Source organism: Columba livia, chromosome 1, assembly GCF_036013475.1.
Source record: "Columba livia isolate bColLiv1 breed racing homer chromosome 1, bColLiv1.pat.W.v2, whole genome shotgun sequence".
Taxonomy (NCBI): domain Eukaryota; kingdom Metazoa; phylum Chordata; class Aves; order Columbiformes; family Columbidae; genus Columba; species Columba livia.
The window spans coordinates 154,009,345-154,027,345 of record NC_088602.1 but is presented as its reverse complement, the minus strand read 5'-3'; the positions used below and the strand labels follow the sequence as shown (position 1 = coordinate 154,027,345).

General features: G+C 44.0%; 1 protein-coding gene across 1 annotated transcript in view; it reads left to right on the top strand.

Annotated features, from left to right (window-relative positions):
* Positions 1-18,001, top strand: part of SYN3 (synapsin III) — a 199,991-nt gene that overhangs the window by 17,883 nt on the left and 164,107 nt on the right. The window contains exons 2-3 of the mRNA XM_065039448.1: positions 2,146-2,646; positions 16,514-16,571. Coding sequence (XP_064895520.1) covers positions 2,330-2,646; positions 16,514-16,571 — 375 coding nt within the window. The 5' untranslated portion in view covers positions 2,146-2,329. The remainder of the gene's footprint in view (positions 1-2,145; positions 2,647-16,513; positions 16,572-18,001) is intronic.

Below are 18,001 nucleotides of genomic sequence, written 5' to 3'. Positions count from 1 at the left end.
CTGGGATGCCCCTCTTAACAAGGACTGCACTTATTCTTGAATGGACTGTCGTTAAAGTGAGGTGGTTATTCTTTTTGTCTTATGCAACATATAATAGAAAGCACAAGTTCCTGAGTACAGGACACTGCAGTGCATTTTTACCCAGCCTGTAGTGTATCAATTCCCCAAAGTTTTTTGTAAGCTCTACCACTCTCCTTATCCTGGACAGGTAACAACGGATGGCTCACTCACAGGTACTGCCCTAGGACATGAGCAGGCCAAGAACTGTGTGGGTGTGCATATGAGGTGTGTAGCTATATGTTATTTGCTTCTTGGAAGAGTCGCTGCATAAACAGACCATGCTACTGAAATGCTCCCCAGTGCATGCATTTGCTGATGTTGTGCAGTCACTGGGCGCGCCAGGAGCTGTTGGGAAGTCAGCACAATGCCTTGAGATACGTTATCGACTGTAAATGTGGCAGGAAGTCATTAAAGATTTCCTGAGCTATTCCCTGGGAAACTACCTTCAGGCTCCAGCAAAGTCAGAGGACTTGTACTACCAGGGCTGAGAAATCAAAAGAAAAAATCGCTCTAATAAGCCAATGTCAGCAGCTTCAGCAGGGAACCCTCGGTTCTGGACAGATCCTGTGCCCATGGGATCGGAGTGGTGATGGATTATGAGATTTGGGGACATGTGCCAAGGGGCTCTTTGTAGCTCACACACTGCAGGCAGGCTCATCTGAGCCTCCCTAAGGCTGCGGTTGTTCCATGAGCCCTCAGCCATAGCTCCAGGAGGAAGATCCATAGACACCAAGCTCACTTGGACCAACTGGGAAAAGACAGTTTCCTGCCATCAGGAGGCAATCAAAGACTGGGACAAGAGTGTGAGAAGTGAGGGGGCCAAACCAAGTAGGTGAAGGCAAGGAGCTCCAGTGTTTGTAGGGGGCTCATTCAAAAAGACACGGATTGGGCTGGGGCATGATTTAATTATGATAGCAGGAATTCATGTGGCTCATCTCACTTGATGTATGGGATAACTCGTACTTTTGTTGCTGCAGATACCTTGATCAGATATCTTGATATCTTGATCTGTCTAGAGAAACATTTCTGTTTTATCAGAAATATGTTTCTGTTTTTTTCCCCCTAAACCTCACCAACCAGCCTCAGGTCAAGACTCAAGGCTGTCTCAGGAGATAAAAGGTTTGGGGAATTACTGTAGAAATCTCATTTCTGGGCTGTGCCTGCAAGTGAAAAAATAAATTTTAAAGTAGCTACTAACTCTGTGATATTACTTAACTGCTGAAAAAAGTGTTCTGAGTAAAAACAAAGTCATCATACTATGATGAAGGGAGAAGAGCCAGATAGTTATATTTCACAGTGTTTATTTTCTCACTGGAAAAGATGAGCACAGTAAGAGAACTTTCTTCTTAAAACAAAACAAAATATCCAAGGGCGGGGGGGGGGGCGGGGGGAGTGTGTAAGGAAAGGATCAGACAGCCAAACTTCTAGCTTTGAGTACCTGCAAAAATCCTTCAAGCAAACTTGTGAAATCGTATAGACTGCTATGCCTAGCAACCACCAGCATGCACCTGGCTCAAGGTCTAATTTTGAGTGCAGAGAGTAGCAGGGATTGAAATTAGTAGTTTGAAGCTGCCACTGAACTTGGTCAAGATATGTGTGGGGATTTTTCTGCTATTTATTTTATACATACTATTGGAATTTAGGATGTTTGTTCCTTAAATTCAGAGCCTTGCTTACAAGACTGCCAATTATGATACAACTTTTTATTCTATTGGATCATTTTCCTGTTGTTCTGTAACAAGCATGTGTTATTTCTAACACACAAAATGCCAGAAATAAGCTGTCTCTCTCTTGAAAATTAACACTGATGGCCAGAATAATTTTTATTTCTGCATAGTGAACAGTTATAGAATTGTTAGTCCCTAAGCTAGTGCAAGCCGATCTGCCCTGACCAGAAAATGTTTTGGGACGAGAGAGAACCATGAATCTGTTTGGCTGTAGCAGTGTATTTTACTGCATAGAAGCCAGTAGTACTTTTTTCCTCTCATTGTTGATTAATGTACTCATTTAAAAGGCCAAGAGTTTTTCTTATCTCAGACTCATTATTTGTATCTCACATACATGTCTTTGATTCTCTTCCCACAGGAGATAAAGAAAATACATCTGTAAAACCAAGGCATATTTCTCCTGCAGGATTTCAAGGGGGAAAGCCCACCTGCCTGGACTGCCAGGAGATACGCTACACGCACACAGAAACCTTCCCCAGGACTGGTGACACCTGTGTTCAGCCCCACGCTTGCTGAGAAGGTTTCCACACAACACTGCAAAGATGAATTTCCTCCGGAGGCGTCTCTCAGACAGTAGTTTTGTGGCAAATTTGCCCAATGGCTACATGATGGACTTGCAGCGACCTGACAACTCCACCAGCTCCCCAGTTTCTCCTGCCATGGAGAGAAAGCATCCGCAGCCACCGCAGCCCTCGCTCTCTTCCTCTGCTGGCACCAGCATCTTCAGCTCCATCTCCAGTGCCATGAAGCAAACCACACAAGCTGCTGCAGGACTAATTGATCACTCCACCAGCCCCACACCACCTGCGGCTCCGAAACCCAAGATCCTCCTGGTGATTGATGACGCACACACGGAATGGTAAGTCATCACAGTCCTCCCTGCTGAATTCAGCTCCATAAAGTTTGGAAGATGAGAGTGATCTGGGAAGCACAGGGCACTTGGCGAGGGTACGCAGATATTTACACATCTAGGTCACTAACTGGCCCCAGGTCAGTGTCTCTCCAGTGACTTGTGTAAATGGCAGAGTAGGCTTTTCTCATCTCTCTCCTGAAAAAAAGGTGTTTATTTGGTACTCACTGGCAGACTTCTTCATAGCCTCAATATATGAGCACACACAGGGCATTCTTGGCTCAGCGGGCTTAGCTCAGCTGTCACATCTAGCAAGGATGATAAGAGGTCACAGCTGAAGCTGTCTTAGTAATGTGGTTCAGGACCTTTGCCTATTGTGTGTGCTGGCTCTAAAAATGAAAAGGGACTCAGTCTCTCCAGCTCTTAATCTCTTTTGAGCTTTTCTCTGCGTGCAAATTTGTAAATAAATTATGAAAAGATAACTCAAGCTACTACTGACAGTGGTAATGACTGGAGTTCATTCGCTGGTCAAGGGCCCTTTAGTTGTTAAGCATAGTGGCTGTTGGCAAAAGACTCAGGATCAGCTATGGCCCAAATTTGTCTTGTTTGTGCAGGTGTCTGTTTACAAACAAAAGTTTGGAAGTTTGTTTCCTGTGATATTGGGCAGCAGAGGATGCTTTCCAAAGGCTAGGACAATTGAAATCTTCTGAAGATTTGACTTACTGCTTGTAGTGTGCTGTTTCAAAGTTGCCTGGTTTAAAAAGCTTAAGGCAAGCCAGCCAAGAGACTCATTCTGGGGAAAATCCTAAGAATGTATTGAAGATATGCTTATTGCTTCATGTGCCAGCTTGTCACAACACATTTAAAACAAAACAAAGGTAGGAGAGGCATATTGAAGATTTCAAATTGAAAGAAGTTGGGTTACCAGGTCTTGGCCAAGGGAGATTATTTTAATGTTCTTTTCATCTCACACCACTCTTCAGTAAAGTCATCACCTTTGGTCTTCTCTGCTTTCCCAGGAGAACAGGGACAAGGTGAGGCCTGCATCCACAGTGTATCTTCAAAAAGCAAGAGCTTGGCTCTTACATAAAAAGGGGCAATATCCGAGTACAACTAGGTCAGACTTCTTTAGCCAACTTGAAGCAAGAGGAAAAAAAAAAGGTGGTTTTTTTTTTTCAAAGGAAAAACACATTTTTAACTGAGTGGGAAAGTCCCCAATAAGGTGGTTATTGTATCAAATGTTTCACCAGCCCAGTGTCTTTTATCACAGTAGCAGCCTCCTAATGCCAGATGGTTCAGTTGGCAACCCCAGTCTGGCTCAACCCTGATCTCTTCTTTCTCCCTGCACCTGCAGGTCTCCCAGCAGGCTGATGCTCACCAACCTCCTTCTCTGCTCAGCGTTTTTGCAGTTCCTTGAAGATGCTGCCAGGTGGCAGTCCCTTAACATCGCATTCTCCAGCTGGGGATGGGAGTGCCTCTAATGTACAGCTCTAGCATCTGGGGCTTAGCCAGCACTGCTTAGTTCAAACACTGTAATCAGAGAGGAAAGCCCTAGCTCAAAGGCCAAGCTAGTTTTTCCTTGAGATTAATGGTGCTCAAGGTAGTCTGGGCAGGGGAAAGGAAGAGGAGTGGTTGGACTCTTTTGCAGTGTCTTCATCTTTTCAAACACACACTGTATTCAAATACCTGCCTTTATATCTCCCAGCTGCTGTTCTGTCATGCAGACTTCAAGGTCCGTGAGCTGAGCTTGCCCAAGGAGCAGCAGCTGGGAGATGTAAAGAGGAGGTTTGGCTACCTGTGCTGCCTTCCCTCTGTCACTCATGTGTAAGCACTCTATGCATCCTGTTGTCTTGGCTATCCCTTTGCTGTCTCTAACTCAGCAGTTCCTGATGTGGCACCAGTGATGGGGCACCCCCTTCATTCCTCCCAGCTCTCTGCCTTTCCCCACAGGCTTGCAGGTATAAAATAATGCCGCCTGCAAAGGTTCCTTGCCTTCACTCTGCCTAGGGTTGTGAGGGCACAGAGCAAAATTAGTGTATGAATTCATTATCATATCCTGACATATGTATGACATGAAAACCTAGGAAACAACATTACTAACCCTTGTCTGCCACATATTTCCATGTAGCATGGACAAAAACACATGCCTAGAAACTTCTCCAGCCTGAAGGTAATGCGGGGTCCTTTCTGAGAGAGCATGCCAGTGCTACCACTCCAGTAGGCCAAGTGTGCTACTTGGCAGTTGATTTTCATGTCTCCAGGAAACTCAGGGAGTCCTTAAAAGCAGCAGTGGAGAGCAGTGGCTCCATGGCTCCACAGATGTTTATTCCTGGTAAGGTACTCTGAGCAACGCCAGGCATTATCTTGGTCTCAGCCAGGGTGTTATGTGAGCTCAAGCTGACCAGCCTTAGGCAGCAGTGAGAGCACAGCTGAAGAAGTTGGTTTTCCAGGTATTCTGGCTGCCTACTCCACGTCACATACAGAAACAGTCTCAAGAGTCTGGAGGATGAACAGCAACCTGTTTTTACTTCTGTGCTTGTGATTTTTTGTTTGGAAGAAGCATCGTGTTTGCGATGCATTTCACCTCTGACTGCTCTGGTTCTTGCTACTTGTGAAACCTCTTTATTTGGTTTGCAAGAAACCCTGTCTTTTTCCTTTTGAAATAGTTAACTCTACTAGAATATATCCCCAAGAAAGAGCTACCTTTTTTTTATGGGTGGGGTGCCTGCCTTCCACAATGCCTCCCTGCCCCCACCCTCCCAGCAAGTTATATGGGGCTTACAACAAGGACTAGTTTGTTCAGAGACAGGAAGGGTGAGAGACAGTGGAATCTGCTATTTGATTTCTCTAAGTGAAAACACTTTCTCATAATTGGAGACTGCAGCAATATTGCCAAGCCAGACATTAATTTATCATCACTGTTTGTATTATAGCAGAGGGAAAGAGCAATGATTGTGGATTAGGACGAGGTGTTGCACAAGTGCATGTTGAAATGCTCTAACAAGCCAAATAGGCGACTGCATGTTGAATGCACTTTAAAGTGACAAATGGCAATCCTTTCTAATTTTAAGGAGCTGCTATGTCTCTGATGGTACAGTACAGCACTCAACGTCTCTCAGAGGTCTGGAGAAAGCAAAGAGCATCCATGGGAAACTGTGGCCTGTCTTCCTCCATAAAATCCTTACCATTCTTGACATGCAATATTCTCTGGTTTATTCCAAAACCAGAGTACTATAAAAATTATGTGAGCTCCACAAAATATGATCAGCTGCTTTCTGCATTAGCAGCAGTAAAAGAAAGGTACGTTCTATTAAAAGCAAGGGAACTCACCCAGCTTTCTGTTGAAGTGGCAACATTTTCACAAATTTTCCATCCTTCTCCCAGACCCTGCTGTAATGCATTGCAAGGAAGCCCACAGTGAACCTGCCACATGCAGGATGTGCACAAGGGGAAAATACTATCGGTACAGCTGCCTTGTGCTCTTGGATTTGACAGGCAGCCCTCAGAGGCACCCACAGCAGTAAATGTATCCATGCATGACCACGCTAGGGACAAACTTTGCTTCTCTTCAGTGACTCTGCCCCTCTGCTCCGCTCTGGTGAGACCCCAGCTGCAGTCCTGCGTCCAGCTCTGGAGGCCTCAGCACAGGAGAGACATGGACCTGTTGGAGAGGGGCCAGAGGAGCCACAGAAATGATCAGAGGGCTGGAACAGCTCTGCTGTGAGGACAGGCTGGGAGAGTTGGGGTTGTTCAGCCTGGAGAAGAGAAGGCTCTGGGGAGACCTTATTGTGGCCTTTCAGTGCTTAAAAGGAGACTATAAGAAGGATGGGCACAGATTTTTTAGTGGGGCATGTTACAACAGGACAAGAGGTAACAATTTTAAACTAAAGGAGGCAAGATTCAAGCTAGGCATGAGGAAGAAATTTTTTACAGTGATGGTGGTGGAACGCTGGCACAGGTTGCCAAGAGAAGTGGTAGATGCCCCATCCCTGGAGACATTCAAGGCCGGGCTGCACGGGGCTCTGAGCAACCTGATCTGGTTGAAGATGTCCCTGTTCATTGCAGGGGGTTGGACTAGATGATCTTTGAAGGTCCCTTCCAACCCAAGCTATTCTATGATTTTTCTGGGCTGGAAGTATCTGTGCCTTGGGAGACTTCCAAAAATGCATCCACAGCTCACCTACAGCAGCTTCCAGAAATAAAGAGCTCAGATGTGAATACACGCACACGTGTGCACGTTCAAACACACAGCAAAGGGGAGCAGGACCGTGAGGAAGGGGGATGGCAGGACTCTGTGTAATGGCAGATGGGCCAGCTCTGGCAGCCTGGGCTCAGCCAGGACGAAAACATCCTACTTCTGGCAACCTCCTCGCCCACCACGCTATTATGTAAAATCATGCTCTTGCTGGGTTGAATTTCCCAGCAGATCAAATGGGATTTAGTACTGTGAATTGTTAACCCCCGTCCTCTGCAAAAGCGCTCAGCTTTCTAGCCTAATGCTTTGTGTTTAAACAGCTTATTTGGGAAGTGATCAAGCACAGTTAAGGCTCCTATTAACAACATATGCTAAAAACATTGCTTTTTGGACCAGACAACATAACAAAGTTGTTCTTGTTGCATTTGTTAGATATTGTGGTTTCATTTGGGAAATATCTCATGTCATTTTTAAAAGCCATTGGTATGTTTTGTCCATATTTCAGGCTGTTTCATGTGCTAAAAGTGTTACATGCTGTCTTGCACAAAATACTTGTGCCCTATATGTGGCTGTTCTACATGTGAGGATTGTGCCATATTTCACAGAAAAAAAAAGCTACAGAGAATACTTTAGGAGACGCAAAATCGCATTATTGTTTTCTCATTTACTTTACTGTCTCCAAAAATTTAAACATGAAAGAAGATAAAAACTGTGATTAATACTGAATAAAATCCTCTTAAGACATATGAAATGGCTCGTTGTATAACAATAATGTCACAATTCAGGTCTAAGTATGGTCTGACCTGACAGGATTACTGTTTTATACTGTTTGGAGGAAATTATCAACCCTTTTTTATTAAACTAAAACCATTTTTACTTCTCATAGTACATGATAATATTGAGCCTTAAATATGTCATTTGTCAAAAAATACAATTGGTCAAGTAATAGCAGTCTAATACTGAATTTTAGTAACATGGATCTTCCTGGACTCTATTTTTTTCAAGAAATTCATTTTCAAAAGCATTCAACGAGTGCCATGAGTGATTTTGTGTTTTCAGTAGGCTGAAAATTATTTGCTAAGACTCCCATTCAGATGAATATTACTGTACCTAAATCAATTAAATTTAATGGGAAGTTTTGGACTAGATTTGGCTATGGACTTCATTATAACTTAACTTTATTAGTATTATTATTTTTCAGAATTGATACTTCAAGCTTGACCTCAGGAGTTTGCAGGTTAAATTGCAAAGTTTTGTCCATATTGCCTGATAAGAGGCCCAAAATCATCTAACATGGTGGTAACTGACAATAAATTATTATGAACTAGCTTTTACTATATGGGGGTGACTTTTTAAGGTCTCTCAAGTTCTACGCAACTATGGAGGTATTATTTGAAAAAACTTGCAAGTAAAATTTATGTTTTCACAAGGCTGGCTAAAAAAATACATTCTCATCTTTTAGCCATGTCTACCCAGGACTGAATAATTCTGTTCCTATAATTCATGCCAAGTGTGACTTGAGGGCAAAAATTACACTTTAGGGAAAGAGAAGGCAAGTTTGTGTTAAACATGTGTGTGTTCACATACATATGCTTGGAAGCAGCATGAAGGGTTTCTGTATTTCTTAACATACAGGCATGGGGTGAAAAGGAGGTAAGGCTGTCAAAGATATTCAATAAATTGCATTTACCATATTGCTTCCCAGTCTGGTTTAGCTATATCACCATCATGTCTGTGTGCCTGTATTTTTGTCTTGCATATGTAAAGCAACTTGGGATCTAGTCCTCCTGAATGAAAGGTGATACAGAAATGTAAAGGATTAGTATCATTACAAAAATAGATACAAGGAATATGGAAAACATTCCCCACCAGGTTATAAATATGCTAATGCAAGTCAAATCTGGGACCTTAATTGCTTTACCAGAGGTCCTATAAATGCATAGAATTTAACCTCAGAATGTCCTGCCTAGCTTCATACATATTCAAAAAAATATTTTTAAAAAAAAATCCCTCAGATGTATTTCTCAAGGATTGTGAGCCAGATTTCTTCTTGAAAGCCAGCAGCCCTGCCCCAGTGTTGGTTTGAGTTAGCCTGGTTCCCTGCTCTTCAAGTTCAGGGAGGGCAGAAGTGGGCTGGAATAAATATTGCACAATCCTCGACAAAATGATACCCCTCACAAGTAGCTCCAGGCCATACTATCTAGATTTAGCAATGTAGAAATGTTCCAGCAATGTACTACTATTTTGACAATATGCAAAATAAAATTGCTGCCTCCTGTTGTACTTAAAGCAGCCCCCCAAACACCCCCTCTCAGTTCTTTGTGGCTGGGAGGAATGCGACCACAATGTAGCCTGGGTGGGGGATGAGACCTACAGCAAAGTGTCATTCCTATTCTGGCAGCTCAGAGATGCTCAAAAAGCCATGCCCAAAAGCAATAGCACTGCACTAACTAGTGCTTCTTCTCTTGGTGGGGGATGGCTTTGATTACCCCGTTTCATGAGCAGGAGGTGGCACAGGAAGATGCTGGGAGGCCGGTATTGTGTGGGACCCCATAGTTCCTTGAATAGAAAGAGCAGCCTGAATGGTTGCTTCTGCGATTGTTAAAGTGCTGGTGGCTTGCCAACCCAGGTCTCCCCCAAAAACAGGCCTTTGGTTCCTTGAGAGAAAGTGAGGACTCACAAAAGAAGATTTACAAAACCTTTCTCCCTTCCTGCCCTAAAGCTTCCCTTTCTGTGTGCCTCCAAGCCAAGAAAATCCTTCCAGCCCTGTAGGGTGGGACCTTCGACCTCATCAAGGACCTCACCATGAGGACTTCCTTTATCCAAATAAGAAAAGAAAACAAACCACCATCCCAACCCGACAGAAACCTCTTCAGGAGAGGCGTTTCTTTCCTTGGTGTGATCCCATAACTAATAATGCCTCCCGGGTTGTTTTACAGTAACCAGAGCAGGCTGGATCTTGTGGTTCTTCCCAGAAGGCAACAAAGACAGTCTGTTCCCATGGTCTGACCTCAGACACCAAGGAACCACCTGCAGCACAGCTGAGCTGCCTCTCAATTCAGTGGCTCTAGCAAACCAGGTGGTGATAACACCAAGAGCAAGATGACCTTGCCCTGGGAAGTCATGGGGCTCAGTGCAGCAATACTTGCACCCCAGGGCTGGACCTAGAACTCTTGTGGAGTTCCTGGCAAAGCATCAGTGTATTTAGGGTATTTTGACCCAACCTAAAACTTAGCTTTACCTCTTGGTGTCTGTCTGTACAGTATGGGTACCCTTTCTTTCAGCACTTGCCTCTGGTCCATTTAGCCTGTAGTTAAGACCTTGTTTTCTGAGGTGTTGAAGCAGACATCCATCATGCTTATCCACCCTTTAGCATCCTGACACCCCCACCCTTGGCCCAAGGAACTCTTACAGAATAAATATTAACTACTAACCAGCCCATCCCGCAGCTGAACAGTGCATAAAGGTCTCTGAGCCAAAGCAGATGTGGATAAAAGCTCCAGCAGGTTGTAGATCTCTTAATTTGTGGAGCGATTTTTCTCTTCCCTGGGCAGTCGGGACTTGACCATCTCAAAAGTTCTTACTTCTTGGAGTTAGGAATTGCTGATCTGGGGAGAAACAGAGAAGGCCTTGAGGGCTGGGCCCTGAAAGGAAAACTTTCCTTGTTTTCACCCCTGAAGAAAAAAGGGCACAAATGTATCTCTTCTCCCCCCTCCCCACTGCCTTTATAGCGTGTAGGGTCTGGGGGAGTCGGGACATTCCAGAGGCTGCTGGCCAGTATCCTAGAAACTGTCTCCTTTTTCCCAGTCCCAGCCCCTTTTATGAAGGAGACAATGCGGACATACAGTGAGTGCCTTGTGCATCATTTGGGCCCCCAGGCCCTTTGACGCGGGGATTTCATACAGTGGTTCACCCCCTCCCCTCCCTCCTCCAGGTCCCCCACACCCAGTGCAGGGGCCTTCAGCTTCTCCTTTTCCAGGCTCATACAGAAAGAAATTATATTCCATATTTTCTCAATGGCCTTGAGAGAAATATGTGTAATGTGATTCCAGGGAAATAATTCAGATCATTCCAGAATTTATGCATGCATCCCTTTTAGTTTATTTACCCATGTCTCTTCTTCACCATTTCTCCCCTTCTTTCTTCTACCCACTCCCTTGCGCACCCCTCCCCAAGAGTCCAACACATTTCCCCTCTCCTCAGCATGTTTTGCTTTGGCTCCTCTGCAGGGCGGGAAAGGCTGCTTCCCACTCCAGATGAGAAGTGGTCACCATACAAAATCTGGCTTGGCTTTTATGCTTGTCATGTCTTACACCAGAGGCATAAGCTCAGTCAGAGGATTTGGGGGAATTTGCCACTACAATATTCCAATGTCTCTCTTTGGCACACTGTTCAGTGACACTGAGCCCATTTCTGGGGTGAAATTTGCTCCTTCTCTGGAGTTTGTATCTCAAGGCCTCTGTCAAACAGTGATGCCCCAAAAAGTGCCCAGACTTATTTGTATCACAGGGGATTTGAGCTCAGGCTTATTTGCTTGTCTGAAGGATGGCTTCCCAGCTACTCCAAGACATACCACCAGCAATTGTGATGACATATGCTATGTCAGCTCCGCTGAGGTCTCTCACAGGAAGATTTGAGCTATGTTTCTTTGATCTCCTCCTATCCTAGAAAATTGCTTCATACAGGAGCCATTTTACAGGATACCCTGAAGAAGTCTCATGAATTTTATACAAAATACCAACCTGTGTTTAAAGCTGCGTAACGTGTCACAACCTCTGCTTCACCCAGCTAATGAATAGACCGGCACGAATAGCTTTAATCTTTGAATCACTGCACTCCTCCAGGTCATCATGATCACTTCAAATCTCCTGTTCCTCCTGGTTATTCCTTTCCTGATGCTGCGGTCAGTGTTCTGCACCATTTCTTACATGGGCTGCTGTCTACTGGCACTGTGCCTGGAGAAGACATCCCTGGGCACTTTCTTTAGCTGATGCTTGATACTTGGGCATCTTTTCCTATTCCTCACCTGTGCAGACCATCTTCCACCCTGGCAGAAGTTGTGCTGTTCCCTGCTGTGTTTCCAGTGTCTCTGTTTCCCACAGATCCAGTGGAAAACACTGAAGCAGTCCTCTGAAGAAGCTTGAACATGCTTCTTTTCATCGAGAGGAAAAAGAATAGCAGAGGGAAGAGAGAAGAAACAACTCCAGAAGAGAGTAAAAGCTCTGCACAAATAGCTGCTCCTGGATTCCTGTGCTGAGCATGTGTACTGGCTGATGGGTTGAGCATTTATTGCACCTACTTTTTTTTTTTAAAAAAGCAGAAAAACAACAAGACAGATGTAACTGGTTATTTATTGTACAGAGAAAAATTGCAAGGTAATCTGTGCTTTCTTAACAGAAATGCCCTGTGAGTTTTGTCCCTTTGCTGCTGATTCTGACACTTCCATGTGTGGGAATTGTTTCTCTTGTGCCATGTTTCCCCATGATGCAGGAGCAGTGCAGTGGTACAGGCTGGCCCCAGCTTCCATACCTGTAGTCCACTGGCCCCAGCTCCCATACCTGTAGCCCACTGTCCCAGATCTACCTCCCCTGGGCCTGGTGACATGTGAGGCTTTGACAGGGGACTTGATGCCTCATAAGGACTGAATCCTTGTGTTTGTAGACTACAGGCATTAGTTCAAAGGGCAAGGGAACACGACAATTTGGGCAGCCCTCACGTAAGTGCAGTACAAGCTGTCCCAGCTCTCGGTGACACCAGGGGGGTAAAGTCTGGTATTCAAATGTCTTACAGGTGTTTTTGCAGCCTTGCGTCAGTGCTAACACCCCTTTCTTAGACAGATGCTTTGCAAACACCTATGGGCAATAATGTTATACATGGACTTTTTGTGAATTAGCTCCTAAGTAAATGATTGGAGGTGAACTCATCATTTGTTTTTCCCTGCTGCTAGTAAGGATATACTCCGTATCTGACAGAAAATTGTGTATACACTTCCTCCAGCCACAATTACTGAAGCAGACCAGGACTGTTTCATGGCAGCTCTGGAAAATAAGCTTTTATTCTTTCCAAATTACTTCATAAGAAGAGGCATCAGGTTTCTTTTGGCCCTGTAATCATGTCAGTGCTGAGGCAGAAAGCAGAAGTTGTTTGTCTGATGCCCTTGTACCCAGAAAATATGTCCTTTTCCAGAACATGAGGCTTCTTCATCACAAAGGGAGAGAGTTTCAAGGCAAGCTTTCTCCCTGGAAGTGAGGGCAGACCTTTGGCTGTTTATTACGGTGTTTCCTCCCTCCCAGCTGGTGCGGCCACATTTAAATGCATTGCCTAGCACTGTAAATCCCACCCAGGAACTGCTCTTTAGCACGGCCCTGCAGTTTTCTTCAGTCAAAACATGTTTATGTGCTAATTTACTGAGATCACAGCAAGTGTTCCACCCCGTCTGCACCCTGCTTAGTCAAATTACAACTCTGTGTTGCGGCGGGTTGAACATCTGACATGCTTTAAAATAACGGGATGGCCAGCCAAGCAGTGGTCAGTGCTGCAGGCTGACTGGGAAGGTGGCTGGGTTCATGTGTCCAGTGCCTTGCTCAATGTACTGAGCTGTTGGGGATGCCAAACAGCCCCCCAACCCGATGTGAAGAGTGGCTCCTCCGATCGCTGGCAGTTGGGTGTGTTGGATGTGAATGAGGACACTTCTGAGACTCCCCAGAAAGGCTTTTGACTGTTCACAGAATCACAGAATAGTTTGGGTTGGAAGGGACCTTTTAACGGCATCTAGTCCAACCCAAGCAGGAACATCTTTAACCAGATCAGGTTGCTCAGAGCCCCATCCAGCCTGACCTTGAGTGTTTCCAGTGATGGGGCATCTACCACCTCTCTGGGCAACCTGGGCCAGTGTTTTACCACCCTCTTCTGGTCTTCTGGGTGTTGCTCCCCTGCTGCACTACAAGCTGCCTAGATAACTGTGCAGCAAGTCACTTCCTAGGCAGAGGTCTGGAAGAGCCTTGCTCAGGTAGCTTTGGGCATCCACAAATGTCTTACACAGTCTCACCTGCCAGAAACTTCTATCTTTCTTCTGCATCCCCAGCAGAGCAGTGTGGTCTTCCTTTCCTCCATCCGATACCCACTGTAGGGACCAGAAGCCATTTCACAAATTGCAAAATACTGACCACAAGACTCCCCCTCTTGCAATGGAAGCATCATGATGTTTCCGCAGCATCAGTAATGATTCCAGCTTGCTTGAGATTTCAGGAGCTCCAGGGTGAGGCTAAAGCCATTTTTCATTTCAACATGATAGCCTCTACTGCTCAGGGGCTTCAAAACCCCAGGTGTGAATTGAAAATATCACTCCATCCATTTCAGAGATGTTTCAGTAAGAAGTGTTTCATTCTTACCCTGAGCCATGTCAAAATGATGTGCTGACCAAAATATTTGGCTGCAAATTGCTTAGCACTTGTAGTCTTCAGAGACACCTGGAGCAGGTTAACCCTCCTTGGGGGCTGTCTTTGAAAGAAAGTGATATATTGCACTGTTAAAAGAAAGTTATCTGAGATACGGGATGGGACAACTGTGAGAAAAGAGGGATAAGAAGAGGTGTGTAACAAATCTTTACACTGGATGTGCCCTCTCTGTGACTATTCATAAGCAGACCCAGTATTGTAGAGATGGGAGAGGGGAAATTTTTAGCCCTGTGAAAGCCAGTTTCCTGGACTAGCCAGTGGAAGCTTCTTTGCTCCATCTGTACAGGGGTGAAGACTGTGGTTAATCACACTTCGTTACAAGCTGAAGCAAAGCAGCACCAAGGAGTTTGCAAACAGCTGGTCAGCAAAGAGGAGAGGCCATAGACAGAGGAAGTGTGTTTCGTAAATGTGGGTAGGGAGTATACATTATGAGTGTGCTGGGAATAAAAAACAAGCTTGTACCAGCAAATAGTGTGCCTCACATTTCAGACCAGCTCCTGTGGGCCCACTTAAAGCTTATTCCACTTTTTTAGAAGTTGCTTGTTCCTGGAATATCCCCAATGTTTAGGAGCGAGGAATGTTGCCAGACCCTATAGAGCCATGCTTCTAGAAAGACGATGGAATGATTAAGTGAATTCAGTGTTCCTGTTTATTGTTAGAGGCATGGTGTCTCAGCTTGTCTGCTCAGTTGTTTTTCTACACGCAACACTCATAAATTCAAAAGGGGAGGGGAAATGGCCAGAGTTCTGCTTTTTCTACTCGGCAAAGGTTGTTTGAGCCTCTTGGCCTTGGTCACACCTGGCTGCTACATCATCTCTCATTAACATCTATGCAGAGATCTTATTAGCATCCTGCTGACGAATGGGCTGCCTGGGAAGGGAAGAGTGATAGAGCCTTCAGGTACCCTCATTAGAGCTAAGTGGAAAACTTTAGGGTTTTTTTTATGTCTTTTTTTGTAATAAAACAAAAAACTTTTGACTTGTTTTTGAGCCAGGATGACAGAACAAAACAACTTTTTAATTTACATTTCTGGGGGAGGGGAGCATTCAGCTGAAAACCGATGTGTTTCAGCCATGGGGAAAATTGCCTTCCTACTGTCTCCTCTTTTTTATTGGAACAAATAGACACATAGTAAAAATGTGAGCCAGTTTCTTTTTTTTTTTGCTAACACCATAAAATAGGGAGCAAAGCCGACTTCCCCTCATTTTCCTTTACTTCTTCATTCTGTCCTGTCTTTGCCAATTGGAAACAAAATGCAGAGAGATACTTTTGCCTCTGGATACAACTCTTGCAGGGCTTAACAGTGTTTTCAATGCTTTCCAAATAGAAGTGCTTTTTGGAACCTACTTGGTCTTCCTGAAGTTTTAGGGGAGAGGTCTGAGAAAATAAATCCGTGTTTTCTTCTGTCAAGCTTGTTTGCAAGGGGAAGAATTGGGGAGAAATATCCACAGGGGATATTATAATGGCAACTTCCCTGCTGACTGATCAATACAAGGGGCATTATACACAAATATGAATAAAAAAAGCTAAAAATGCCTGCCTTCCCTTCTCATGAACAACCGATCCTTCTGCAAGTGCTTTGTTGTGTGCATAGCGTAGGCAGCTAGGAGCAGAGGTGGAGGAAGGTCTATGTCCTTATCATGGCCCTGTTGAACTCCAAAGCAAACACAGTTTCTCAGTTCAGGAGAAGAGATCCTTCATTAGTGACACTGTAGGTGCAGATGCTGTTTCTCTAAATCAGCAGCAGAAAGACTAAACTGAATTGAAATGCAGCTCTGTAGCAAGAGAGCAAGAGAATAGGCTTCACGAGTATTTCAGCTGTGATTATAAAGATCCTTGCTCAACATCAGGAGCTGTTTCCAATGTCCTGCCATATGTTGCTCCCTTCCTTTTACAGATAAAGATTAAGTATTAAATGAGATATAGCAAGGAATCATTTATTAGAGCTGTTGCTCTGGAAAAGATTAGGAGAGCATTTGGTTTTCAGTTTGACAATAAAATGAAAAAGTCACAAGCCTTGAAAGAACTTTCCAATGTGGTTTTCATCTGGCTTGGCAGGTTTCTCCTGGAGAACAGAAAGCTGAAAGAAGATAGGAATTAGGAAAACATACTGTGACCCGGATAGAAATTCTTCAGCTAAAAGGGAAATGCAGAAGAAAAACAGTATATAATGAAAGCCAAAAATTTTCTTTAACCATGTTTGTCTCTCCCATTTCTTCTGCAGGGCCAAATATTTCCAGGGGAAGAAGGTGAATGGAGAATTTGATATCCGAGTGGAACAGGTCAGTGACAACTGAATTTGGCTGTAAGAAATGGTTGTGGACAGGGCTGAGGTCTTAATGACAGCTAATTGTGGATACTTCTTCTCTTGAAGAAAGGAACTAATGAAGAGTGTTAAAATGTCCATTTTACAGAGTTATGGAAACTGTAAATGAACATATCTTATTATGCCACCTGTTTGTCCTCCCTACCTTTGCAGAATCAGTTACTATTTCACTTTAAAATGAAATTTCTGTTCTGATCATGGGCTTGTAATTTCTTCCATTGGAAGACCACATCACAGCTTTATATATATATATGCCTGAAAAGGTGCAAAGCCAGTATGCCACAGTACATGTTGGTGATGTTATGTTCTACATACAAGCTATACACATCTTCTGGCTTACCCTGATTTAAGCCTAAAACCTTGGGTTTAACTTGCACACTATGTATGGCAAAATCTTTTTATCTGTTGAAAGTCCATAGGAATAGTAAGGAGGTTCATGGCCTGTTTTCTGATGTCATCTGCAAGGCATTGGACAACTTCTGTTTCTCAGGCTTTTGCACCAGCCCTTCATTTCAGTTGAAAACTCTTCATATTTGGGGTCTGTCCCCTCCTCTCTGTGTTGGTGCAGTGTCTGTGAAAATGAAGTCTCAGTATTGACTGAGACTTTGGATGCTGTTGTCAAAGCAGAAATGATTCTTAATAATCATCTGCAGGTTCCTAACTTGAAAGCAGGCACATGAAGAGAGAGATGTAGAGATGAGCTGATGATTCTGAGGGCATCATACGCTTGTTTTATACTCATCAGGGCTATAAAAGTGCTTGGATGGATAAGGAAAGTTGATGAATGTTGTTTGAATGACTGGATATTTCGTGTGTTTATAAAGCTGTAGATGCTGCATCTCATGTGTGTGCATGTGTATAGAAGTATTAATGCAGTGGTTTTGAAGGCTTTCTCAGGACCCATTGCCTCTGATGAGATGTTTCTTCTCTTTTCAGAAGGGTGCTGTCCAGTTACCTAGGACTACACATGAGCACACTTATTCTGATAATATTCTGTGTCTGGAACAGAAAAGTTAGCAAGTCATTTTTTTGCAACTGTGGTACTATGAACACTTCATTTTCCTCTTTTTGTGGGTATCAGACTTGTCAGCACTGGGTGGTATTAGCAAGAACAATTCTCACTTGCACTTCTTTATCAAAGTCTTTATTTTGCTGGCTGTCTCAATAAATGTCCTAAAAGAGAACAGAAAAAAAAAAAAAAATCACACTTCTCCCATAGAAACATGGAATCAAATAATAATTCAGATTTGCCCTTCAAATCTCTGATCCAACCCACTCCACTATTCAAAGCAGGGTCAGCTTCAAAGCTAGATCTGGTACTCTTCAAAAGGACCTGTTAATTCTTTCCTAAACCTCCAGTCTCTGCCTTTCCCCTCATAGTCCTTC